General features: G+C 38.6%; 1 protein-coding gene across 16 annotated transcripts; it reads right to left on the bottom strand.

Moving 5' to 3' along the window:
- Positions 1-202: 202 nt before the first annotated feature.
- Fubp1 (far upstream element binding protein 1) lies at positions 203-27,831 on the bottom strand. Of its 16 annotated transcripts, none has more exons than XR_008216809.1 (22): positions 27,323-27,552; positions 23,002-23,092; positions 22,126-22,188; positions 21,349-21,387; positions 20,544-20,583; positions 20,076-20,128; positions 19,911-19,982; positions 19,495-19,552; positions 18,142-18,304; positions 17,950-18,048; positions 17,742-17,843; positions 17,397-17,499; positions 16,534-16,634; positions 15,816-15,957; positions 15,120-15,280; positions 13,763-13,914; positions 13,392-13,471; positions 12,176-12,313; positions 10,133-10,207; positions 5,180-5,325; positions 3,481-3,580; positions 203-2,636 (listed from the first exon to the last, which is right to left on the bottom strand). XR_008216809.1 is itself a non-coding variant. In XM_052732152.1 (22 exons), the coding sequence occupies exons 1-22, from the start codon at positions 27,425-27,427 to the stop codon at positions 1,682-1,684; spliced, it is 2,049 nt and encodes a 682-aa protein (XP_052588112.1). In that variant the 5' UTR covers positions 27,428-27,553; the 3' UTR covers positions 203-1,681. The 16 variants fall into 16 exon arrangements, 14 of the variants coding, with proteins under 14 accessions (XP_052588112.1, XP_052588101.1, XP_052588105.1 ...); XR_008216810.1 differs by having other exon boundaries at positions 3,481-3,575; XM_052732152.1 differs by lacking the exon at positions 3,481-3,580 and having other exon boundaries at positions 203-1,712; positions 2,590-2,636; positions 12,185-12,313; positions 20,076-20,125; positions 27,323-27,553.
- Positions 27,832-27,910: the final 79 nt, after the last annotated feature.

The raw sequence follows: 27,910 nt of genomic DNA, 5'->3' as shown, positions 1-27,910 counted from the left end.
GGCGGTGGTGGCGCAGGCCGGGCGGTGGTGGCGCACGCCTTTAATCCCAGCACTCGGGAGGCAGAGCCAGGCGGATCTCTGTGAGTTCGAGGCCAGCCTGGGCTACCAAGTGAGTTCCAGGAAAGGCGCAAAGCTACACAGAGAAACCCTGTCTCGAGAAACCAAAAAAAAAAAAAAAAGACACAAAAAGACAAAAGCAGTCTCAGAGTAGTCATCACTGTACATTTATTTTTTTAAATTAAGGAAACCATAAAGAATACAAAATTACAATATCACGTGCCCTTTTACATACAATGTCATTAAAGCAAAACTCTAAACCAGTTTGTAAAGTATTCAATTTACCTCAAGTCCAAGCTGCATCTCCCTAAGACACTGTTCCCATCACAGTAGCCATTTTAAGCCAATCTTCTTTTAACACACGGGTAGTTTCTGTAGAGAACACTTTTCTCAGGACGAAAATGCATCGAGCATGCATAAGAAAATATATATATTTGCAAATACATTAAAGAGTTTCTTTAGGGTATCACTGAAGAAAATAAAACCCTGGGATTTGCTTCTTTAAAGTACCAATTAAAAATTCCTCAACTAAAGCCGACTGACTAATCAAAAAAAAAAAAAAGGGTTAATTTTGGTCAAATTATCTCTAAGTATTATGAGAATGCATTTTAAGAATTTGAAGAAATAAAAATGAGACATCTCCAGTGATCAGTTAATTCTACATCAATATTCTAGATGGCATATAACTATTTTCAGGAAGAACTGGTTGTATTGGCAAAGCATTCAAGTGAATGAAAACTTCCCTCTGAGAGCACTCACTACTCCTATCTAAACCCACTTTAATGAATTAACTACCAGATATTTAAGAATACACTTTACAACTATCACTAGTTTAATATTAAAAGGATTCTCATTACTAAAAAAACAAGTACACACATTTCTGAAACAAACATCAAAGAAAGCAAAGAATTCTAAGTTACCACTACACTAAATTGTATGTCATTAAAAAAAACCTGTAAACTTGTTTAAGTATTAAATGAGTTTAATTTCAATCTAAACCATTCAATTTTTCTACCACCCTTAAAATCTGCTGGATTCAATCAACTGGCTCACCTGTTCTGCTTTCCAGTTACTTCAAGGTTAAGATTGGTGCTATTTAAAATGTTAAAGTACCAGTGAAGGTTCATGGTAATGAATTAAAATTTCTCACAAGATAGAAACAATCCCCAGTATCTATAATCATTCATCCAGATTTCCAAACCCAAACTACAACTAACCAAAACTTCAGTCTCTAAAGAAATCTGCTTTCAAAATACTGACCCAACCTCTCCCTCTCCCTCTCCCTCTCTCTCTCTCACTCACTCACACACACACCCCCACACATACACACACCACACATACACACACACAGTGTGCGTGTGTGCAATAACTATAAATTTAAACTTAACAGTTCATGGAACATTTAAGTGAATAGCACTTTAAAATGAAAAGTGATCAAGAGCAGGTACATTACACCCTATACCATATTATGTATGGGAATACATTTCATACTTCTCAATTATGATTTGCCAATTTTACCTTCTACATTGAGCCCTTCTATGGTCCATGCTCATCGGCTCACCAATGGCATACACTCAAAGGATTCCTCTTTATGGGTAACTATCTCAGGACCTGATTTTATGAGCTATGATTTGGTGCTTGCAGCATCTTCAGCACTGTGTGTGAAAATGAAGGCAGTATTTTTGAATATTTTTCTTTGTTGTAAAGATAAGCAGGAGTTTTTAATAGGATCAGCACATTTTAGAAACTGAATAAAAACAAAACTGATATAGTGCTGCTTTAAGACAGTCATCTTAAGTCAAAATATGTACTAGTTAAACATCATTCCTAAGAACACAAACATTTTAAACTGGCAAAAAGTAAATGCAGCGTCAGTTATATTAAAATATAGTAAATCAGAAACTAGTTATGCAGACTATGAAAGGTTATTTGTTACACAGTTAACATTTCACTGATGCACATGCCTTTTTTCAACTTACTGCCAGTATTCCTTATTCTTCCTTATCAGCAAATACAAGACATGAAAACAGAACTGTCTAGGAAACTAACCCACAATTTTCTTACTGAATTACTATACTTTAATGCAGTAATAATAAAGGGGAAAAATAAAACAAAAACCCCATAGGTTTGGATGACAAAGAAAATGTCCTGTCAGTTACACAAACAGGCTGTGAAGGCTGTTGAAATTTCTGACCAAATGATTTTCTAAGTCTTAACTATTTAACTGTTCTTACTGCAACACTTCTATAACTTGGGGGAGGGGGGCACAAAAAGATTTGGATGTTTTTCAGTTATAGCAGCAATCTACTCATTTTATTTTAATGAAAAAATTAAAATAAAAACCATTACCCAAAATTATAAACAGTTGCTTGAACAACTTAACAGACTTTCCACTAGAATGGTAGCATAAATAACAAAATACATTTGGGGAAGCAGTAGCAGATTGCTTTTGAGTACACAACCACAAAAACCTCACAGGGACAACATTAAGGTACTGATATATTTATATATATGTCCTTAGGTTGTGCTTACCTGGTGCTTTTTGCAGCAGAACCTAAGGTGGAAGGTCTGGGAAGGCACTGTGAAGTATAAATAATTGCACTGTTTGCAATTAATAAAGATTTTAAACTTTAAACGAATCAAAATCAACAGCCTCCAATTTGTGAATTATGATACTGAATCCAACTATTTCCTTCAGTTTAATTACTACATGTACCACTTTCCTAGGTCATCTATGCAACAACATCATGCAAAATATTGAAATTGTTCATGTCAATACCCTACACTTAAGATAATAGATAACTCCTTAACTATTAAACTTCAGACTAGACTATGTATCCATATCTAAATAAGGGCAAGGGAAGTCACTCTAAGTTACATAAAACAATCAAACATTTCAAAACATCCACAATGAGCTGTACTGTTTTCTGTCCTATTATCTCAACGTTTTTGTCTTCATACTTCTTCCTTTAAAGTATATGCAAAACAAACGGTGCTCTCCACACATGACAGAACTGACATATTTATAAAAAGGTGTTAAGTGCTACATTGCTTATAATTTGCAATCTGAAAAACATTTCTGTCTTACACATTTCAAGTTTTTCATATCACTATAAAAGATGCATATTTCACACTGAAAATCGGCATTTTAGGAGCACCGATAGATAATACTATTCAACTTTGTTAATGATCAATTTTCTTTAGCTATTAGCTAAAGCGTATCAAAAATACTTACCCATTAAGCTCACTTTAAAAAAAATACAGAACTATGTATTATTCTGTTAAAAGGCAGTTATGTTTTCCCATGATATCAGCACTGTATTCCAACATAATATTCACACAAAATATAGCAATTGCATTATGTGGAACATCGACAAAAAGATACTGTTGCAGTTCATCAATTTGTCATTCTGATGTACTTACAGTGCAATGCTCCTTGAAGGAACACAATCAAGGATGATACACAGCACAGTCCTCCTCACCCCTACAGAGCTAGTTCTATACTGGCTGGATCAAACCTGCACTTCAACAGACAATGGCAAGACAGACTGTATTTGCATGTAGTCTAATATATTAATATGCAAAGAGCCAACAAATATGCAGAGTAAAACAATGGTTTTCAACAAAATATCAGAACTTCAGCATGAATGTTAGAGTAATAAAATGATTCAAGTACATAAAAAATTATTTTGATTCAATGACTGGACTTGTGCAATTACAAGACAAAGCTTATCTATACTGCAAAAAGAAAAAAGCGTTCTTGAACGTTTTCATACCCCAAATGTTTCAATGGCAGATGCAATGTAGCTATACTTTTGCATACTATTTACTTTTCTATCCTAAATTTAGAAAGAAACACACTATTATATACATTGAAAGAGTTGCTTTACATGAAAAAACAAAAAGCTTCTTAGAAACTACTCAAATCACTGTCTGAAAACTGTTCAAAATTAGTTATGCTGAAACAGTCATGGAAATAAGTGAAGAACAGAAAGGTTAACTGTTGTAGCAGCAGTACAGGTCTGAAACAGTGCTCATATATAAAAGGAAATTTCACTGTTAATGCAATGGAAGTATACTAAAGATCATTGTATACACATGCAGTTTTTAATCAAACAGAAGGAAAAAAAATGAAGATATCAGGATTACTTGTGCTGAAATAGCCAAATACAACAGAAAAGATCCTCCAATCTACCACTATACTGCAAAGGGGAAAACATGCCAGTGTTTAAAAACTCAGTAATTCATGGGGAAAGCTTATATATTTGTGTATATGTATCTTAATTTATCACTGCTAAGAAATTATGAATCCTTTACCCACATATCCAACTTACCGACACAGGAGGTTTCATATCATTTATTGTAAAGCACAAAACAGGCATTTTAAAAGTGAAAGTATACATTGAAAAAGTACATTTATATCACAAAGCATTGACCACATAATAGTTGCAAATACATTTGCTGGAATGTGTACATCTACACTAAAGACTAAAAACAAACCAATTTTCATTTCTACACAGAAATATTAACCTCCTATCAGTAGTGATAGATATTTTGTACATTTTCAAAATAAAAAAAAAAAAGAGGGGAAAACACTACTTTAAACCAAAACCAAAATTAAGATCTTCATCAAGTCGTCTGCATCCATATATTTAACAAAGGTTTTTTTCCCCCACACAATGAAGCAAATACTGTATTGTCCACTTCTTATTATTGGCCCTGTGCAGAAGAGATACATAAGAGATACACAAAAAGTTAAAGAAAATCCTTTAAATGGAGCTAATTCAGGAGTGAATCCTTTAAGAAAGAAAAACTGGTTAATATAAATGATGGTGGCTTCTTGCATGATTTGCAAATCCCTGGGGGAAGAAAATTTATTTTTAAAATCAAAGGCATTATAAGAATAGCACTCAGATGCCAGAAAAGTATTATTACAAAACCAAATCCCCAAACACACAATATCATAGTTATACTTTACCAAGTAAAAAGTAAAACATTCCCAAACAGACAAACATGCAGAAAACATGGTTGGAGTGAAAAAAAAAACAAAAAACAAAACAAAAAAAATACAACCAAAAAAAACCCAAACAAACAAAAAAACCAATTAGCAAGTGTATTATACCTGAGGTGCTGGAGGATGTTGCGGCATTCCTTGTGGACTTGTCTGGGCATAGTATGCTGCTTGTTGTCTATAGTATTCAGCCCAGGCTGCACTATAATCTGGCTGACCACCTGGTGGGGCCCCAGTAGGAGCAGGAACTGCTTGACCTTCAGGAAAACAGAGGAACTTTATTGCTCAACTATAATTCAAAATCTCATAGAATCTCTTGTCTAGTAAAGATAATACCTTGCTTCTTGTAATATTCCTCCCAAGCCTTTGAGTAATCTTGTGTCTGCCCTTGTTGACCTAAAAAAAACCCCCTGAATTTTAACACAAATTTCCATCCACTGTCTGTATAGCTTGTAACGACAGGCATAGAGGTTCTTGTTTATCTTAAATCGGGGTTTCACCTATACAGCACAGGCTGGCTCAGAACTTGTAATCCTCTTGCCAACTTCCCAAGTGCCGGGATTACATGTGTGTATCACTGCCCCTTCAGTTACTGTTTATCTTAAGTATGCCTTAAAGAGAGAGGGAGGGAGGATGAGTAAAAAGTGCAGAACACAAAGAGAAAAAAAAACGCTATTTTTCATCTTGATCACAAATTTCAGTCTTCTAGTTCACCACCCTATCCATAAAGACAAAACAATCCAAACTCACATAGCTTTAAACAAAGGTGAAGATTCAGACATACTCTTTGACAAGGAAGGAGAACAAACTGTTCTTTTGTTCAATTGGTCTGTGTAGCCTTGGCTGTCCTGAACTCAGAGACATCTGTCTGCCTCTGCCTTTCCAGTGCTGGGACTAAAGGAGCGTGCCACCAACATGGGGGTTTTGTTCTTGTTTGTTTGAAACTGAGACAGGGTCTCACTATCCAGCCTGTCTGGCCTCATCTTCAGAGATGTACTTGCCTCTGCCTCCTGGCTTTTATCCATTTTGGTCATCAGTTATACTACTGGTCTAAACTACAATAGAGAAATACTGATATTTATAAATATTTAATATTTTATAAAGATATTTATAGAATATACACATATGCCGCAACACAAAAGATCATTATGTTCAGATCAAAGTACAGTTTTGCTAAAAATATGGCAGCTGACATAGAGAACAAGATCAATTAAACATGTAAAACTCAGCTTCCAAGTGTAGTTTTGTTTCTGAGAAGAGTGACCTTTTTGAGTTATCAAATGACAAATATAATCATCAAATCATAGGAATACTGGATAGATTCTGTAAACAAAAACAAGCCAACTGCAGAAGACAGTTTCTTGATAGGGACATTACAACAGTTAAGCACAGAGGGTATTATTCAATATGTTTAAAACAAACTTACTTTTTAATGGCTCAGGCATAAAATATAAATGAAATACACTTGGCTGAACACACTGGCCAAACCTGTGACTGGTGTACAATTTCCCAATTTTCTGAAATGGCCAAAGCAAAAACTAAAGAAAGAACTCGTGCTGTACGTATGTGGCTACATGAACACAGAGCTCTGTGAGAAGACAAAGGGATACCTTTTGCATTCCATAGCTTCAGAAAGCAGTCTCACACTGTAAAACTGCTCAAAGAATAAAGCCTAGTTATGTGAACAAAAGCTGAGATCTATGACTCAAACTTAAAATGGGGTGGGGGCTTGTTTGAGCAAAGTAAAAAAGATTTCCAGTATTACAAAAAATCTTATTTTCACTTTTCATAAATAACTTCTCAGAGTTTAACATTTGGACCTTATAAGGAGATATAATTCAAAAGCATACGATATCCTTTATAAACTGTCCATGTGAGAGCAAACATGGTAATGCACAATGACATAAGATACCGATGGATGGACATGTAAAGCACTCTTCAGGCTCCAGGTCTCACCTTGCCCCCTGCCTTTTGCATCACCCTGTCCCCCCATATCCCACCCTTTAGTCTCTCTACCTGTCTGGTCTATGTCTTTTACATGTAGCTCAATAGAAAGTTCACTATTTCTAAAACAGCCTAAGAGCAATCCTTATTAAACAGATCACCAATACTCAATGATCTCTTGACAGATCTGCATTTGTTCTACAGCTACATCCTCTGGGCTTCAAGTTATTAGATGCCTTCAGAGTCCACCATCAGTCCTTAACAGTGTAAGGGTTTTTTTAAAAAATTGTTTTGTATATGATTTATGTGTGTCCAGGCACATAAGCCATGCATGTGTGTGTAGATGTCAGAAATTATAAGTATATGTCTTCCTCAGTATTAGTTCAGTCTTTTGCACAAGTGTTTTTACCCACTGAGACATCTCGATGTCCTACAAGGGCTCTTAAAAACATTACCCAAAATGGCTTCACCTACTCTCCTCTAAACAGGAATTACCTTAATTCTTTACTGAATACACAAGTTTTCTGCTACCTGCAACCTCTACCACTCCATAGTCTGCTCTTCCTCATGACTTAAAACATCTTTTCCTTCAACCTAGAATATCATCTATAAGAATCTTTGGAGTTGCCAGGCAGTGGTGGTGCCAGTTTAATCCCAGCACTCAGGAGCCAGAGGCTGATGGATTTCTATGTGTTTAGGCCAGCCTGGTCTGCAAGGTACAAGGCAAGTTCCCAGACTTACACAGAGAAACCCTGGGGGGAGAGGAGTTGTGATATAAGTTTTCCAAGTGTTATTCTCAGGAAATTCAGATGTTTTAGCAGAGATTTGCTACTGAGATGATGACAAATTTATAGTTTATTAACAGCATTTTTTTGCTTTGAAGAGTAAAAGGTGGAATCAGGGTTCCAAATCTATGTGAATAAATTGGGCATGTTGGCACAGGCTGTAATATCAGTCCTAGGGAAGTGGAGTGGAGAAAGGAGTAACAGAGTCCAAAATCATCTCTGCTACATAATAGCTTCAATTGCATCCACAGCCTAAGTTATATGAGCTTTTATCACAAAAAAAAAACCAAAAAAACCCAATAGCTCTGCTTGCTTACTAGTTTGTGAAGAAGGTACTTGGGAACAAGGACTCCACTCAAGGAACTAGGATATCTTGTCAGGCTACTTGGGAAAGTAAGAGAAATGGCTTTGGAGATAAAAATTCACACACCTACACTAGCGACTGAACCCAGAGCCCATGTATGCAAGCCAAGCACGCTAACTAAACTAGACCATGAGCCTTCAAGATTCTTTTCTCCCCAATTTTCTTCTCCCTTCTTCCATTTCAAACACACAAAGACTGAACTTTAAAGCTGGTCAGCAAGCTCCTTGGGAACAGACTTCCAACTGATGCTACCAGGACATGCAACTTGCCATGTTAGGTTTTAAGATGTAGTGGGGATTTGAACCCAGGTCCTTAAGCATTCTTATTACTCATCTACTCCTCAGCCCCTAAACTGAACTTTTTGCTTTAAGGTCTTTTATCTGTGATTATCCTAAATCTCTTTTGAATGTATTGAGGACAATACATTCAAAAGAGATTATAGTAAACATTTGTAAAAAGAACTTTTACAGGGAAAATTAGTTTGCCTAACTATCATACAATTAAAAATATTATTTAATACGTAACTAAATTACCTAAGATAGTGTCTTTCAAGAATTATGTGACAGAAAATTGCTGTCTGTTTTGTCCATAACATTAAGGTTTCCCCTGAATTATTACAGAACAGTACAAATGAAGAAAACAAGCCCCCACAGTCATTTACTAAAAAAGTTGCTTTGTGTCTGTGTGTACACACACACACACACATACACACTCTCTCTCTCTCTCTCTCTCTCTCACAGAATTGTATGTGGGAAATACTACAAAGTAAAACACTAAATCCAAAGTGAGTTAAAATGTCTATGTTCAATAAAAGCTACAATTAACATTTTAAGCATACAGAATGAGAAATACCTAAACAAAACTTATGTCATGTTAAACAAACAACAGGACATAACTGAGCACAGACGCCAAACTCATTCCACCCCAACTATCTACGTCAGTTAGCAGGCCTGGGTTTTATCAAATCAATACATAGATACATCTGGCACATTACACATGGTGAAAATACAAATTGGAGTTAATGTACTTTGTCCTCATCATGCCGAATTCCTTATTCAAATAAAAAAGTAGTTATTTCAGTAGAGTTAGGGTGGCTATCTGCCTTGACCACTGGTTATCACAGAATGATTAATACATTTCAATTCATTCTCTAAAGTATCCCAGTTGAAATAACAAATTATGTAATTAATCATGCCAATCACACAGAACATTCTTTTAAAGTTAAAAGTTTCTAGTGCAAAGGTTTAACTGTCATAACCTGAAATCAGTGAGGTTAAAAAAAAAGTAAGCTAGCACATCTGCTAGTCTCAGGAGTATGATGACGCATCACTTCTCCAAACAGCTGTTCAAGTAGAAAACCTCTTGAATCTGAAAGCAGCTTTGTGGAAAGCTGTATCTCCAACTAGAAGCACTTAGACACAGTCACTTCGGCTGTGTGGGGTATGCATTCAATAGTTGTCAAATGCAAGTTTCTTCTTAAAGGCCATCATTTTTCCTTTTCAATGCACGCATGCAAATGTTTAATATTAAAGCAATGCACTTCTTGTCACTGTGGGCTAATTTCCTGCTCATTGTAGAGTAAAACCAATGATACCACATACAACTGCTTTGCTTGGGCTTCTAAAATGTAACCTTATTCCATTTAGGCCACTACACAAAAGTATAGTAATAACTAAAGCCAGATATTATTTCCTAGTAAGGAAATTTCCAGTTTTAATTACTAACTTGCTGACAAATGCATTTCCTTGCCATATAAGCACTACTGTAAGAATTTCCTAGAATGCCCTTAATATGCTAGAAGTCCAATGATTTTAGAATGTCACCTTTCTTGTTTCATATTCTTAACTTTAACATTATAAAAATATAAAGTATTAAAAACAGAAGAAATGCTTTTTTAACCAAAATCTAGCCTTCTAATGTATATTTACTAAATTCTTCAATTTAATTAATGAAATTAAATATACAGCATACCCATTTTCTTGTAGTACTCTTCCCAAGCCTTTGTATAATCAACCTGTCCAGCTGGAGCTGGATTCTGCTGATCTCCTTGTTAAGAAAACAAAACAAAACAAAAAATAAAAACAAAACAAGATTTAAGTTTTCGAAGGCAATTTTTGTTCTGCACCACAAACATGGGAATTAGCACTGCCTACTACGGAGCTGTATACTAGAGTGCATTAGTATGGGGACACACGACAGTAGGTACAGAAGGGGTGCACAGAGAAATTAGTGACATGGGCTATTAAGTAAACACACATGAAAGAAATACAGGACATGAGGTTTCTGGCTATTGTTATATATGAAGAGTTAAAAAGCTGAGAATAGTTTTGAAGCATTATAATAGAATTTGAATGTTTTAAAAAAAAGCAGTCATGTGATTTTTAGTAGGTATGTGTGGTCCTGTATGTTTATAAAAACTTTTCTAGATTGTTTTATTTTCTGTATCATGGTTTTGCCCACATGCTTATTTGGAGGTGTCTGGTGCTCTCAAAGGTCAGAAGGGGGCACCGGATCCCCTGGAATTAGTTACAGTGTTAATCACCATGTGGGTGCTGGGAATCGAACCTGGGTCTTCTGCAGGAACAAGTACTATTAACTGCCAGCCCCAAAACATACTTTCTAGTTCTATTTTGGAAAGGGTTATGATCAGTGACACTTAAATATAGCAATCAGTATACTCAGTCTGGTTTCTAAATTCTATCCTTGAAAAAAATGAATGAATCATTGATTGGAGCTCAGAAGACAAAGTATCTTACTGTTTTAGGTACTAAGGAAGCACCTGATGAATGTCAGAAGACACCAGAGCCACCTTGAAGATAATCCCAACCACCCAAATCTAGGACAATATAATAAAAGCAGTTAAAAAAAAAAAAAAGGAAAGCTATTCCTTGCAGTAAAATAGCAACTAATATACAATGATAGCAACCAACAAAACAGTTATAGTAATGGTAGTTTACTAAGGCAGGGCATAATACAGACTAAGGCAGAGGGAGAAGTCTGATGAATATGCTAGTAACATAATTCAGTAAAATGTACCAAAAATACTAGTTAATTCATACAATAAGTGGGGGTATCATAGGACACAAAAAACCCCCAAAAACAAAACAAATAAACAAAAAACATGGTAGGTAGCAGTATGACCAAGTGATCAGGGTAAATTAAGTCCAAGGGACCTAAGATAATAGCTACTTAACAACTGAGTTATACTCTTTTTTTTTTTTTTTTTTTTTTGGTTTTTCGAGACAGGGTTTCTCTGTGTAGCTTTGCGCCTTTCCTAGAACTCACTTGGTAGTCCAGGCTGGCCTCGAACTCAAGAGATCCGCCTGGCTCTGCCTCCCGAGTGCTGGGATTAAAGGCGTGCGCCACCACCGCCCGGCTATACTCTTATTAGAGACATAAAAGACTGAGAAACTGCTCCAGCTTGATGAGACTTAACAGACCTAATAAATGTTGTCCGTTACTAGGTAGATCTTGATGAAAACTGGGACAACTGGTGACTATAAGCAGGGGCTGTGTACAGCAGTGCTGTGTTAATGCTGAGTACCTGACTTCAAAGACCATGATGGTTAGTTATGGTTTTTGGAATGAGTACACAGTATGTATGAGGATAATATGACTTCATGTCTCCAAGTACAGCTTTCAGTAGTTCTTTTTCATAATTAATAACAGACCTATCAGGGTAATGGAATAAATAGGGGACAAAACAGTGACTGTTTTGGTATTTTGGGCACCATTTCTCTAATTTTTATTAACCATTTCTCCGGCTTTTATTAAAATTTGCTACTATTTCAAAGTGACTTAGTATGCTTACCCACAGTCACAAGTGAATCTTCAAAATCTTAGGTCTAGGGATCTAACTTAGTGATATAGTGTTAGCATAGCCTGCACAAGGCCCTGGGTTCAATTCCCAGGACTGAAAGTAAAAGAAAGAAAATTTTGGTATGACACACTAATATACTTCATACATAAATCTAAACACAAGCTTTAAAATAGAAAAATAAAATTTTTAATTACCGTAGTTACCTTGTCCGTTAGTTTGGGTTGTAGTTGGTGCACCCGTGGGAGCTGCAGGCGGGGGCTGTGCCTGCTGTTGGTAATAGTGAGCATAATAAGCAGCCCAAGCTGCTGAGTTTGGATCTGTTCCTGCCTTAGCTAAAATTTAAAAAAAAAAGAAAAATTTCAAGGTTTATATGTAAACTCTAAAATCAATCTTTTTCTGAGGATCCCTGACAGACTGAAAAATTAACAACAGCAAAATGGAAACTTTCAAATTTTTCTAAAATTATCATTCTTAACACGGCTTTTAGTTCACAAACTTGAGCCTCAGATAATTTCCCAGATTACAAAACTAGTGAATTGTGGAACTGGGATACAAAGGAATGATCTTCTGGCTTCAAATCCAATGGTATGCCTCAGTACAATCCTATATCTTTGCACCCCACCCCCACCCCCAAAATAAGTTCAGCTGCAAAGAGCAATACTTCCACAGGCTAATTTGTTCAAGATTCTATATTTCACAAAAGTCACAATTACCGCTGGAACATGTGTGGCCTCTGCTGTCAATGTCTTTCATGATATGGACCACCTAGCTTACCCTTTTGTGTGTGGGGGAGCATGTTTGCTCATGTGCACACATGGGCATGGAGGCCAGAGATTGACTTTGAATGTTCTCTTAAATTGTTCATCTTTTTTTACATAACTAAATTATTTTACTTCTAATTATGTGTTATGTGTGTGTCTACACAATGTACAGGTTCGTGAAGAGTCTGGAAGAAGGTGCTGAATCTCTTGGAAAAGGAGTTCTAAGTAGTTGTGAGCTGCCTGATCTGAGTGCTGGGAACTGAACTTTCATTCTGAAAGAGCTGCAAGTGCTTTTAACTGCTAAGCCACCTGTCTGGCACCCTTTCTAATTTTTTGAGACAGGATTCTCCCTGAACCTAGAGCTCATTGCTGGGATTAAAGACGTGGGCCACCTCCACCCAGCCTGGGCTATACTTCTAAGAGAAGGTGAGAGCCACCTTGAGCTACAGGCTAAGACCTTGTCTCAAAAAATGCAGAGACAGAAACATTTTTCTTAATAGATTGTGTCAATCTTACACTGTGCCTAACACTGTTGAAATACAGCAAAGATGACACATATAAATGCAGAATCAATAGGTAATTCAAGACTGTAACAGTAAGTAGTAGGTGACCAGTACAGACAACGTATTAACAGTAGGTTATCTTTTACCTGGGTCAGGAGGAGCTGGCTGCTGCCAATGTGGATATGCATTTCCCCATCCCTGGGGAGCATATGGGGCTGGAGGACCACTGGGGGAAAAAAAAACAAAACACAAATACCACTTACCAAGAGCCAGAATCTTAAAAACAACAACAACAAAAAACCCTTTTACTTATTTATGTGTGGTTTTTGCCTGTGTATGTATTGCATGTATGTGCAAAAACCACATGCATGCCTGGTGTTGGAATCGGATACCCTGGAACCAGAGTTATGGATAGTCGTGAACCACCGTGAGGTGCTGGGAACTAAATCCCATCTCTCCAGCCCCCAAACCTAGGATCTTTAGGGAAAGCACAGAACTAAACAAATTTAGTACTTACTGTGGAGCTGGGCCAGGCGGTCCTGGATTGTAAGGTGCAGGGTTGTATGGTCCCATTGGAGTTCCAGGCCCTGGAGGCCCAGGAGGCCCATGAGGACCTGGAACCCCATGGGGTCCATGTGGTACAGGTGGCCCTAAAGGATTTACTGGACCCTGCAAAAAGAAAAACCAAACAGTAACAAAAAAGACACTCAAAACATACAAAATACACTCAGTATAATGACTGAGCAACTCATTTTTCAAACTTCCTTTGTGCCCACTCATAGCATCCAAGGAGAATCTTCCTAAGAATATCTGATCATTATCAGTAATTTTAAGACACTTGTATTCCTTGATAACTTCCTAACTTTGATATTCAATCTGTATGCCTAACCTCCCCCTAGGCACTCCCCTTTGTGTCCTATTTAACTCATCAAACCCAATCGTGCTGCCACTATATGCATCCACAGGATTATTAACTTAAAAAGCCCTCACATTTAAAAATTTTGCATTGTTCATTGTAAAGCCATCGTGGTCAAGTCTCTATTTGTTGTACCACCAGAAACTTTCCAAGTTTGATCATGTACCAAAACACTTGGAATATCTTTGTTTCTTTGTTTTGTTGGAGACGGGTTTCTCTGTGTAGCCCTGGCTGGCCTTTAACTCAGAGATCTACCTGTCTCTTCAAGTTCTGGGATTAAAGGTGTGTGCCATTACAGCCAGGCAGAACGGGCTCTATCCTACCCTCACTTCATCTCTGTGTAAGGCGCCTGTCTACAGAGTATGCTGTCTCCATGTGACTTGTTAGTGTGGGTGCTAGGGCACATGTGCTTGCAGAAGTCAGGGTCATCACTGACCCCAGTGTCGTTCACTGACTGGCCTCGGTGAACACAAAGCTCATTAATTTTGCTGGGCTAGGTGGCCAAGGAGCTCCAGAAGAACCATCAAACTAGCCTATATTTCTCATCTGTGATGATAGGCAGTCAGCCCCCAAACCAGAATTATTAATTACTTCAGTAGAATGGGAGATAAACATCTTAACTCACTATACTGACTGAGCAGGGATGGGTAGTTTGGACCTTGGAAATACTGAATTCCTGTAACTAGTTAGGTTCTCCAACTACTGTCAACTCGAACACTAGCTCTGATGCAGGGACACTCACTAGGCACACTCAAATGGGAGGTAGCTCTTCACAGACTTGTAATTGCATGCTTAACCAAGTTACTCATATTTCTGGACATCTTTCCTATGTTGATACATGCACACGTGCTACACCCCAAAACTTGTAATTTCAGATTAGAAATTATACATTTTCCCACAGTAGAGGTGAATTAAGCACCAGGAACTATGTTAAATGAGAACTTTAAAGTATACACACCCCAATCTTCTCTTCTATGAGTTGCCGAGCATAGTCTATTTGCTGTGGAGTGCCACGAATTGTAAATAACTTCATATTAGGATCTGCATTAGGTGGAGGATTTCTCTGAAGCTCTATTCTTGCACCAGACTGCTGGCTTATGCTTTTTATGGTTTCACCTCCTAAAATCAAAAGATACTAAGTTTTCCACAGTTCAAAGAAGGTAAGAAATACATTTTTTAAAAACACCTATTTAATTTGGCCATTAAATAAAGTTTGGTAGCGTTCCATTGGACAATACTTGTTAGGATTTTCTGCTTATTCTGTTCTTCCATCTACAACTCATACCAAACACATTAAAGTCTATTTAAATATATATACACACACCCTAATGTGCGTTAGAACAGAAAATTTTTCAATAAGCAGCTTGTGTAAGTAACAAAAAAATTAACCTAAATACAAAAGGAAAAAAATGCCATTTCAATTAGGATCAAGTTATATTTCTTTGATAATTAACTGTGCTGGTTCCCTTTCCCTAGAAGCCAATGAAACACAAATTCCATTTTTAACATAAAGATTGTTCTTGTTTTAATTGCCAAGTAAGATCCCTTTCCTACTAAAAAACTTCCAAAAATAAAAACAAAGCGACACTATTTGTTTATAACAAAGTGTCAAGAAAAATCAGTTATATTAAACAATGAATTTAAAATACATTACCTTTTCCAATTATCAATCCAGTTTTCCCAGTTGGCACAATGAAATTAAATTCCTGTAGTCCACCAGGTGGTCCCATATTCCAGTTGCCTTGACCTCTACCTCGTCCTCGACCACCAGGTCCAGGTCCACCAGGATTACCAGCCTAAGGAAGGAAAAACAAAAAACAAGCAAATAAAATGAACAAAGAAACTCTCTGATAAAATTATTAGGTTTGTTTCCCAACTTTCATACTTCTCAGCAACCAAGTTAAGAGATAAATTAGCTGACAAAAATATCCAATTAAGCAGCAATTTTCATTTACTTATTCGCTCGTTTGTTTATTCATTCATTCATTTTCTGAGACAGGGTTTCTCTGTGTGTAGCACGGGCTATGTCTTCACAGAATTGTGACATGAGGCCCTCCATGTGTCATTACACCCTGTGGGGCTACATCCCAACTGTGACCTTTGTGAACACTCTTCATCTGCCGCTGCCCCTGCTGTTCCCTGTGAGCCCGCGCCTCCCCTTCATGAACACTTGTCCCTGTGCTGTCTTGCCTGTGGCTCTGACACAGCGTTGACATCATTGTCCCGCAGGGTTTGTGCAGCAATTCTTCTACCCTAAGATGTTTACCATAAAGCAATGTAAATGTTTCGTCATTTTAATAAATCAACAGATTCTGACGTAATATGGTGGAGCACTTTTCACGCAAGCCGAAAATGTTAATTTCCTCTCAAACCTGAACACTCCGTAGAAGGTCTGTGATGATCTCTGCAGCATGCTGACATCTGTCTGGAGGTCCGGTTATCTGTGCTATCCTATCAGGTGTTGTTCCATCGTCTACCAAAAAAAAAACCCCAATGAACTATGACAAACCAATTATGAGTCAAGATTAACAGCTATCAATTCTCAAAACATTAAATATACCTTATTGTGGTGGTATTGTGTTCCCTAAAATATTGTGTACCCTAATAAACTTATCTGGGGTCAGAGAACAGAAAAGCCACTAGATACTTAGGATAGGCAGTGGTAGCACACGCCTTTAATCCTAGCATTCCAGAGGCAGAAATCCATGTGTTCAAGGATACAGCCAAGCATGGTGACTCACGCCTTTAATCCCAGAAAAAAAAACGAGCCTTTAATCCTTTCTGCTTTCTACCACCACTCCCTGGGATTAAAGACTCGCTTTCTGAGATTAAAGGTATGAGTCACCATGCTTGGTACACCATGTGTTCAAGGATACAGACAGGCATGGTGACTCATCACGCCTTTAATCCCAGAAAGCAAGCCTTTAATCCCAGGGAGTGGTGGTAGAAAGCAGAAAGGTATATAAGGTGTGAGGACCAGAAACTAGAAGCATTTGGCTAGTTAAGCTTTTAGCTGGTTAAGCTTCAGGCTTTCGAGCAGCAGTTCAGCTGAGAGCCATTGGGATGAGGACACAGAAGTTTCCAGTCTGAGGAAACAAGACCAGCTGAGGTTGGCCAGGTGAGGTTAGCTGTGGCTTGTTCTGTCTCTCTGATCTTCCAGTGTTCACCCCAATACCTGGCTCAGGTTTGATTTTATTAATAAGACTCTTTAAGATTCATGCTACACCTTACTTACCTGGCTTAAACTGAATTCGAACACCAGCATCATTTTGTATTTTTTTGATCATTTCTCCATTTCTTCCTATTACAATGCCAACAGCAAATCTTGGAATTGGGACCTTAAGCAAGTAAAAGATGAAGTATATTAAAAAAACATATCTCAAAAATTTGTCTTCATCAAATCATAAAAGTAAATACAGTAAATGATCATGTCAAATAGTAACAAGATAAAAAATACTCCAAGGAAGAAATTGAGAAAAGGGACAGATAATGTTATGAGACGTCCACCCAACCCAAAACAGAACACTATTGCACTCACGGATTAGGACCCAACCATTCCTGATTCAGTATGTTTACTCACATCTATCCCTTCATTTCCTCCTATTCTTGAGCCATACTCATTCCGCACTTCTCTGAAACCACCTTGATCACGAATTAGCTCTAATACCATTTCCTTGGCTTGCTAAAATAGAGAGTTGTCCAATTTAGAAAAATTCTCAAAACATTTTAATGCTTATTTTGTCTACCCCCTCAGCAGTTTTATATATAAATGACAAAGTGAGGCTTACCTGAACTTTGTATGGGTCACCCGTAATCCTAAGAGGTTTATCAGCACCAGTATTTTGAGGCCCATCTTGAATCATAACCATTTTAACACCAGCCCGTTCCTACGAAAACCATGAAAATAATACAAGTTAACAAAAAGTAGTAACTGTCTTTAAAAGACTTATTAATAACTTTTACAATATAATATATAGTACCTGAAGTTGTTTAATAGTCTCTCCCCCCTTTCCAATAACAAGTCCTGCCTTGCTGGCTGGAATCATGATTTCCTGAACTGCATTTCCAGGTCCATCACCATGATGAAAGCCAGGGGCTGGTCTTCCCTTTTCAACAATCTGGTCCAGTAATCTTTTTGCTGATCTGTTAGCAAATTAATATTCAAATGAAAATGCTTAGTATAATCAACCATACCTAAAACTGCAATGTAACAGTCAAGCAGTTTGTTCCTAATCATGCATGTGTTATACAGCAGTTCAATTTGGATGTTCTTCCATGTTGAAAGGCAAGGAAAAAAAAAAAAAAAAAGCAAAGACAAAAGCAATGTGAAAGGGACAGTAATGAAGTGACCCTAAGAAAAATAAAGACAGTAATTCAGTCATAGGGATGATGCCTTGAAATAGGAAGGAATGGTCTTAGGCAAATGAATACAAAGGAAACTGTTACATTTCAGTGTAGGATGAGGTATTTCTCACAGTTTCTAAGTTTTCAACAAATAAGCTTAAGTGGGTGTAGTGGCTTGAATCCATGAGCCCAATAAAACACTTTCTAAGCTGTTTTCCTTGGTCATGGTGTTTTGTTACAGCAACAGAAGTAATTAAGACACTGAGTGGTGCCGGGCATTGGTGGCACACACCTTTGGGAAGCAGACAGGTGAATCTCTGTGAAGTCAGCCTGGCCTACAGAGGGAGTTCCAGGATAGTCAAGGCTACACAGTGAAACCTTGTCTTGAAAAACAAAACAAAACCCCCAGAACAAAAAGATGACGAGTGTTAAAGAAGATTTGGGTGGCATTTTAGGTGACAATCATTCAACTTATTTGTATGCAAGCCAATTCAAGTTTTAGCCATTTTCTTGTGTCTGTCTGTGCACACAACTCATGTAATGTGTGTAGGCCAAATTACAACCAGCAGTCCCATTCTTTTGTAATATGCACCCTTTGAGACAGATCTTCTCAATGGCTTTGAACCCATCAAAGAGTGTAGGCTGGCTACCAAGTCCCCAAACCTGCTCTTCCCAACACCAGAGCAATGAGAGTACAAGCTCCTATTACCAGGCCAAGTGTTTTAGTTTTAGATCTTAGGCTCAAGCTCAGTTCTTCCTACTTGAACGGCAAAAGCACTTGGATGTCCGAGTTACCACCTCAGTCCCTGTTCTGAACAATTTTCTGTGTCTTAGAGGTTAGATGATGAACCCTATTCAAGAAAGGCATGCTACACAAACTTCAAAGTGAAACATTCAAGGCCACCAGCAGAAGCTGGTGCAGAAGTAATGAAAACAAAGTTTAGTCTTCACATAGTTACTTTAAGTAGACCTCACATTTTTAAACTTACTGGACAGATTCAGGTGTTCCGGTCAGCATACATGACCTTTCTGGGAGGCCACCACTATCTACAATTAAAAAGGAAAGTTTAGGTCAAGAATAGATTAAAAGTAGCATCATCATCTTTAGAAACTTAAAGAATACTCAAGTTAGGCTGGGCGGTGGTGGCGCACGCCTTTAATCCCAGCACTCGGGAGGCAGAGCCAGGCGGATCTCTATGAGTTCGAGGCCAGCCTGGGCTACCAAGTGAGTTCCAGGAAAGGCGCAAAGCTACACAGAGAAACCCTGTCTCGAAAAACAAACCAAAAAAAAGAATACTCAAGTTTTCTTGCCACTCAAAAAACTTTAAGGGCTGGATAAAGGGGTCTGGGGACAAAAAAAACAACAACAAAATCCACACACACACAAACAAGAGCAGAATGTTACCAGGAGCTATCTGTATTTTGCATCCAGATTCCTGCTGTATGCGTGAGATCTGTTCACCTCCTCTGCCAATTACTAGGTAAGGGGGAGAAAGAGAAAAGTTACTATTTACTCTAAATTTCAGAAGTATGGTTTATGTTTTGAAAACTTAAAAATCATGTTACTTACTAAATCCAACCATTCCATCTGGAACTTTGTATTCTTCTGTCATTACAGACCTGCTAAGAAATAACAGAAACTAATCTTTTCTTCAAGGAAAGATAACATATGCTTTTACATAAAAGGTAATTTAATAAAACCAATCTTAATGTCTCCTAATAGCTCAAACACAGGTTCTTAAACGAGGCAGCCTGTGTAAGTGAGCAAGGCAGTGAACTAGTTATCTGTGAAAGAGTTCAGAGTGAATACCACTTTATCATTCACTGTACCTTGTTTTTTCTAAAATGTGTCAATTTCAACCTATTTTCTGAATTATCAATTTCTTACTTGAAAAGATGATTCTATATCATCTTCCCAATAGAACAGAAATAAACTATACACACAAAATTACACAAAATTGTAGGCAGATATTTTCAATATAAACGTGGTTGGCTGTATACACAATTCAACTAAGGCTAAAAAAAGTTTCAACTATACCTTTGCTGCTGATGCATCGGAGGTAACTGTGCTCCAAAAGCTAAAAAACAAATTCAAACAAAAATTCAAAGTTGAAGTTTACTTAACACAAGCACATCAAATATTGTAAACTCTTTCCCTGATGCATACATTGGAGAGAATAAAACATTTCACACTATTCAAATCACTGATGGTGGCAAGAGAGCCAAGAAAGGGGCAACTATACTACCAATGGTGTACCAAACACTTTTCTTTCCAGTGGCAAATACATAAGAATTGGAGTAGTTAAATTATGTATATAATTCATCAATCAGTGTTTATACATTTATGGCCACAATGAAAAGAGAATCACTATTTTAAAAAGAAAAAGGCGAATTCTGACTAGACATTATTAATACCTACCCTATTGGGTGTGGCAAGGCACACCTTTAATCCCAGCACTAGGGGAAACAGAAGCAGGTGAATCTCTGTGAGGTCAAGGCCAGTCAGGGTTACATAGTGAGCCTGGCTCAAAAACATAATAATTCCCTAAAACAAAACCCCACAACCCATTCAAAAGTAGGAACAACTGGCTGGAAAGTGGCTCAACTGGTAAGAGCATATAATGCTCTTGCGGTCCCAGCACTCATGTGGTGGCTTGCAACTACATGGAGCTGCACTTTCAGGAATCCCCATACTATCTTCTGGCCTCTGGGTACCTGCACACAAGTGGTGCACATAAACTCACATAGATGTGCACATATATACATAATTTTATATATAAATATAAACAAATACATAAATAACTTTAAAAAGTAGCAACAAAACCTCAGCTTAAAATACTTACAGTCATTTTGGGGAGCAACTTTCTTAGCATCTGGTTGATCTGCAAAATTAAATATCTTTTACTTTTTGTCAATTAAAAACAAAGCTCCCCCCAAGCAAGAAAGCCAATGTTTATTAAAATACCTGATATAATGGTTTACCACTTGAACCAAAATTGCCACAATTCAACCTGACCCAAAATTCTAAAAACAAAACCAAAAAAAAAAAAACACAAACAAAACCCAACAAACCCACAAAACCTAAATTCTTTCATTCTCTTCTTGTTTAAGCAATGCACAGACACTTTAAATATTTTAGAATGATACAAGACAAAGTATTTAGCTACATGCTGGTGAATACCATATGCTAAAAGCTAATGATGCTTCTTCTACTGTAAGAACTGACAATCGGGGTAACTATATAAAAATCTGACCTATCAAAAGATGAGTACATCTGATCACAAAGCTTTACCAAAAAGGAAAGCTTGTATTACAAGACAGTTTCAATCTAAACTGCTCTATTATTCCCAAATGAAACATTTCACTATATGACTTTAGCAAAAACAAAATAAAACCTCAAAGCAACTACATGATTGCCTTTCTCAAATACACAAAACTCACACAACATTAGAATAGACAGCCTGTAGCTCAAAGCACTATTATTCTCCCCACTTCAAGGCTTTTGTGTAGCAAAAATTCAGACACATAAACCAAGAGATAGTTGTGTCCACTTAAGAATCCACTGGTTCGTTCATTTCACGTTTACATACTAAACACAGGTAATAAATAAAAATTCCTGCCTTTAAAAGGAGAGGGCATTCCCTCCCAGTGTGTTGTACTGCTCGGATTTGTCCAAGAGCCATCTACACATAAAATAAAAAGAATACATTACACACAACATCTGAAGCATCATTAGCTCATTTTTCTTGCATATTAAAAACCTCACTTTCAAATATAAACACATGTACACACAACATCTGAAGCATCATTAGCTCATTTTTTCTTGCATATTAATAACCTCACTTGCAAATATAAACACACTTAAAAAGGAAACTAACTATTTCCACTCAGGGCTACAAATACATTTCTATATGCTCAATCACAATCCTTTATAAAAAGGGCAAAAACAGTGTCAAAATTTACACACACACCAGAACTAAAACAAAAAGTACACACTTCTAAGTGTCAATTTTTTAAAAGTAAAAAGCACTATAAGTCCACCGTTTTAGTCCATGTTTAAAGTTAAATCTGAAACACAAAACAAAGCACTAATATAAAAATGGGAAACCTACAGCAAGCCTTAGCCTTTAAAGTGAATTTTCAAGTGAATGAATGAAACAGCATATCAAAGACTCATGCATAATTGAGAAAACTCAGGAAAATGTTTCCTAAACAATTTATACTTTAATTTTAGCATTAATAAGATATCTGTGCAAACTCAGGCAAACCATAATCCTAAAATAGGGGGAAAAAATGAACTCTTTTCTATTACAATAATACTTTCTGCTAGACTCAAATTATACCTACCTTTTTTCTAGGTCTGTCCTTCCCCCCCTTTCCTTCTGAGACCAATATATAATAATATTCTGATAAATTATTTCAATAAATAAGATTGAAAAATCCCATCAATTGAATACTGTGGGAGATAACTATAATTATTTCTGGCTATAACTTACCTCCATCTTCTAAGGGTCTCTTTTGTCCCCCATAACCATAGTCATTTGAATTCAATGATGTACCAGCATCACCCCCAATTTTTGCTGCAATCTTAAAAAAACAAAAATCATCAGAAAGGTTACTAAACACGTTTATATACTACTCAACACTAAATTTCCTACAACACACTGTTCTTTACCAAAAAATAACTGAGTATTTGGAGTTAAAGTATATAGCTTATATTACTACTGAGCAATGTTCTTTAAAATATATTCAGGAAACTGGGCAGTGGTGGTGCAAAGCTTTAATCCCAACATTCCAGAGGCAGAGGCAGGCTGATCTCTGTGAGTCTGAGGCCAGCCTGGACTACAAGGCAGAATCTAAGACAGCCAGGGCTGCCAGAGAAACCTGGTCTTGAAAAACCACAAAAAGGCTGGGCGGTTGCAGCAGTGCACACCATTAATCCCAGCACTAGGGAGGCAGAGGCAGGCGGATCTCTGTGAGTTCAAGGCCAGCATGGGATACAGAGTGAGTTCCAGGAAAGGCTTCAAAACTACACAGAGAAACCCCGTCTCAAAACAAAAAACAAAAACAAAACCACGAAAAGGGAAAAAAATAAAAAAAAAAAAAAATTCTGAAAACTGGTATTTTTAAGACATTGATGTGGAGCTAACCCAATTATCAGTTTATTATATCCAGGAAACTGGTGAAGGGTAAGGGTATATTCAAGGTCTCAGGCCTTAGATCAAAAATGGGTCTCTGTTTAGTATGGATCATATCCTACATGTCAACTATACCTCCCAGGTTATTAGATTTTCCTCTTGTCTACAATCTAACACTCATAAGTCTACAGTGGTACAGTGTTGATCAACGTTACTAATTATCCATCATTTCCCCATTAAAAGCCTAATTCATGTGTGGGTCTCTAATCAATCCCCCCACCTCTGTTTTTCCAGACAGGTTTCTCTGCATAGCTTTGGAACCTGTCTTGGGACTCGATTTGTAGACCAGGCTGGCCTTGAACTTAGAGATCCACCTGGCTCTGCCTCCCAAGTGCTAAGATTAAAGTTGTGCACCACCACTGCCCAGCCTAATCTCTTTCCTAAGCATACCTGTAAACCAATCTTTCCTACCCTTTGATCTCAAAATACAGCATTTATAAACCGTACCTTTGGGATTTAAGTGCACTGTCTGGGACTGACAGATACTGATGTTAAAAAGGAAGTAGTCAGGTACCAGAGAAGATACTGACATAGAGGAAAAAGGTGCAGACTGTAACTTCTCTCTACAGTTAGCTTTCATAAACATCCATAAGAAAGTACACTTATACATATAGTTCTACAACTATCCAAAAGAAAATCAAAGTTGGTATTTGGTTCATTGAAAAGAGCAAGCAAAACCCTAAAAAACTAAAAACTGACAGACAACAGAACACCACCAAGCAGATAACTCTCCAAAATTAATTTTAGAAATTCATTTTCTTGGTAACCACAAAGATGAAAAAAAAAAAATCCCTGAATATCAACCCCCAATATAATATGGTCTCACTCTGTAGTCCAGGCTAGCCTTTCTTGTCCCAACTTCTCACATGTTGGAATTACGACCTCTACCAACAATAAATTTTTATTAAGCATATATCAAGTGTGGGTAATGTCTTTGATTTTAATCCACAGGTATAATTCAAGCTTCCCACTTAGATTTTTGCACTTTCTTACTGCAAACAAAACCAGCACTTATCACCTTTCTTGATGACCCATCCTTACACATTTTGGAGTGGAATGATTCTGAGAAGATAATGACCTGAAAATATCCATACTTCCCTTAGTAGTCTAAAGCTGGAGGCACAAATCTACTTCTAGTGCTCTAGAGTTGTGTTTCTGTTAAATTTCCTCAAGCATTCTGAGCTTTGATCATCACAACTTCATGAATGGGAAACTTCTACACACTTAGAGGATGGCTACGAAGATTATGTGAACCAACTCATGACATGTTTAGTACAGATCCTAACATATACCATACTCTCACTAATTCATCACAACATGTAATTCAATTCTAAAGCAGGGTCCACAGCAACACTCCAAAAGTGTGTTTTGGGTGACCCATGCCTTTAGTACCAGCACTCAGGAGGCAGAGGCAGGTGGACTTCTGAGTTCAAGGCCAGCCTACACTACAAGGCTACACAGAGAAACTCTGTCTTGGGGTGGCTTCAGAAGTGCTTTGGAAAATTAACAATATTTTTATCCATCCTCAAAGACACAGCTGTACTATACTTAAAGAAAAATGTGCTTCCACCAGTCATACTAGTGCAGGCCTCCAATTCCATATTCAGGAAGCTTAGGCCCAAAGACTCAGAAAAGTCTCGGAGGATAACAGGATAGCAAGGATACCTCTGTATCTCTAGGAGTCACCATTGCCACAGACTATACACCCTAAAAGAAAATTATTTTCAAAACAAAACCTTAGCTGGGCACGAGTGGCACACACCTTTAATTGCAAAGGCAGAGGCAGGCCTGGTCTACACAGTGAGTTCCAGAATAGCCAGAGCTACACAGTGAGACCTTAATCTTCTTACTATCATAATACACTAAGGATATTTACTGATTCAGCTGAATACACCATGTACCTTATACAAGGCAAGGTCCTGAAGGAGTTACTGCATACTCAGAACACTGCAAATCCAGGTGAGATAGACACTATAATAAACACCTATTATCACAATCAATGCTTGCTAACAACCAAAGCTTCTTCATTTTGAATCTAGCTGTAGTTTTCCTCATTTTCAATTCTATGCTCCAGTTGACTTAACTCTTGGGCTGTCATTCTAGAAACCCCCAACCTTTGGTACAGGCTGTTGCTGCTTTTCTATCCTGGCCAAACTCTCACTCCCCAATATTTACATAACTGTCATGTTTATTTTCTTATTAATCAAAGCATTAGCTATTCTGTTCATTGGTATGCGATTCCTGGATTATCTCACACCTTAGAAAACAGTAATATGAATTACACGATTAAAAAAATGTTCCAGAGCTAAGTGAGTGGAGCATACCTGTAAGCACTAGGGAGGCTTAGGCAGGATGCCTTAAATCCCAGGCCAGTCTGTGCTTTAAAAACCCTGTATCAAAATATTTTTCTCAGAGGCCAGGTAAAGAGACTCTAAGCCTGCCCACTCTCATTTGACTCAAGGGACCTACATGGTAGGAGAATCAACTCCCTCAAGTTATCCTGACTTCTATACACACACCATGACACTCACTGAGCCCTGTCCATGAATAAATAAAACTAACTATCTATGTACTAGATAGTTAAATATGCTAGGTGACTAAGAGAGACTAGTAAATCTCCCAACACGTGGTTTGCTATATCACCGTAGATCTAATAAACTTTGACTCAGTAATCTTTCAGTCCTGAGGGGAGAAAATTAGGAAATAAACTCCTAATAGAGTCAAAACCGACTTTAATAACCATTTGTTTAACACTATTATAAAATGTCTAACAACTACAATAGAGTGCCATAAAAAGATTTTAGCTTACATACAAATTCCGTAACATACTTTTGAGACAAGTAGTCCTTTCGTGGTCCTGGCTGGCCTCAAACTCAAGAGATCTGCCTGCCTCTGCGGGACTAAAGCCGACCTCCACCATCATGCCCGGCGAGGCAACATGGAACATTTTTAAGCTACAAAGAAATCGCAGGGCTACCCGAGGACACAAAAATTCAGACTTGACAAGGAAATTTTTTCGAATAGAAGCACTTTTGTTTTTCGACCCCTTTCACCTGGGTCAAGCGGTGCCTTCAGGGCAACAGTACGTCCCTACGTAACACAAAGAGGTCGCAGGCTTCGACTCGGGAGAGGCAGATTCAAACTGAAAGCTCAGGTAGCAGGGGCCTGAGGCCATTTTGAGAAGGAAGAAAGGATTGGTGGGATGACGCACAAATCCCGCCCCGAGGAAGTCTCCCCGGTAAACGGGAAGGTGAACGCTACCTTACGGTGAGGGAGAGCTCGGCCGAGCGGGAAGCGGTGCGCACCGCTAGGGAGACAACCCCGCGCTCGCCCTGCTCACGACCGAGCTCCCAGACCCTTCCACACTACCGCCCACGACGACGAGCACTTTGTAAAACGGAAGCAGACTCGAGGGGGACGGGGTCCCGCGTGCCTCGCGGAGGGGCCGCGGTGCGGAAGTGGAAGCCCCGTGGCCGCCTTTGGGGAGGGCGCGTGGGGAGGCCGGGCTCGAGTGGCGGGGACCCCGTGACAAATGGCCGCCTCGGGCAGCAGCCCGGGAGGCGAGCAGGGCCTAGTCCACCGGAGGCTCTCGGGGAGCCGCCGCGCGCTGCACGCTTACCTGCCGGGCTCTCTGCAGGGCATCTTTGAAAGCGTCGTTCACGCCGCCGCCGCCGCCGCCAGCTGAGCCAGACGAGGGCGGAGGCACTGTTGAGTAGTCGGCCATGCCCACGCTACAGCAGCCGCTGCCGTCCCCTCGCGGAGGTCCCCTCTCGGCTAACTGCTAAGAAAGAAAGAAAATGGCGGCCGTCGAGGCTCTATCACATTCTTGTGCGACCATCGTGCCGTAAAGGGGCGGAGACTAGGAGGCGGAAATCCCGCGATGTTTCAGAGCTAACGCGCCGCGGGGGCGGGGGCGGCGGAGACGGGGCTCCAGGTAGAGACTATCTCGCGAGACTTGAGTGAGCTCCTGCGGCAGTAGGGCTTACCTTGGCGCCTCGTCGCGGCGCGTTGGAGGGTTGTTGTTCCCTCGCGCTGGCCGTCCGGGCTGTTTCCGCTGTGGCGATGGCTCCTGGGTTGGGGGCTCCCTTGAGGGCCGAGGCGTAACCGAGACCCGTGGCTGGCCCACGGCCTCGGAGCTCGTGTCCTTTCCTGTTTCCGTGTAGTGAGGGGCCTGACGCCGCCGGGCGTGGACGTCACGCAACAGTGT

The sequence above is a fragment of the Peromyscus californicus genome, unplaced genomic scaffold, assembly GCF_007827085.1.
Source record: "Peromyscus californicus insignis strain IS unplaced genomic scaffold, ASM782708v3 Scaffold_9__1_contigs__length_137607984, whole genome shotgun sequence".
Taxonomy (NCBI): Eukaryota; Metazoa; Chordata; class Mammalia; order Rodentia; family Cricetidae; genus Peromyscus; species Peromyscus californicus.
The sequence above is the reverse complement of the archived record's forward strand: the minus strand, read 5'-3'. Positions and strand labels throughout refer to the sequence as shown.

Coding starts and splice junctions, on each gene's coding strand:
- Fubp1 (XM_052732152.1), bottom strand. CDS start 27,427: ATGGCCGACTACTCAACAGTGCCTCCGCCCTCGTCTGGCTCAGCTGGC. Junction 20,584..21,348: donor AGTTGCTCCCCAAAATGACT/GTAAGTATTTTA, acceptor TTTGTTTTTTAG/CTTTTGGAGCACAGTTACCT. Junction 15,958..16,533: donor ACCTTCTACGGAGTGTTCAG/GTTTGAGAGGAA, acceptor TTCCTTCCTTAG/GCTGGTAATCCTGGTGGACC.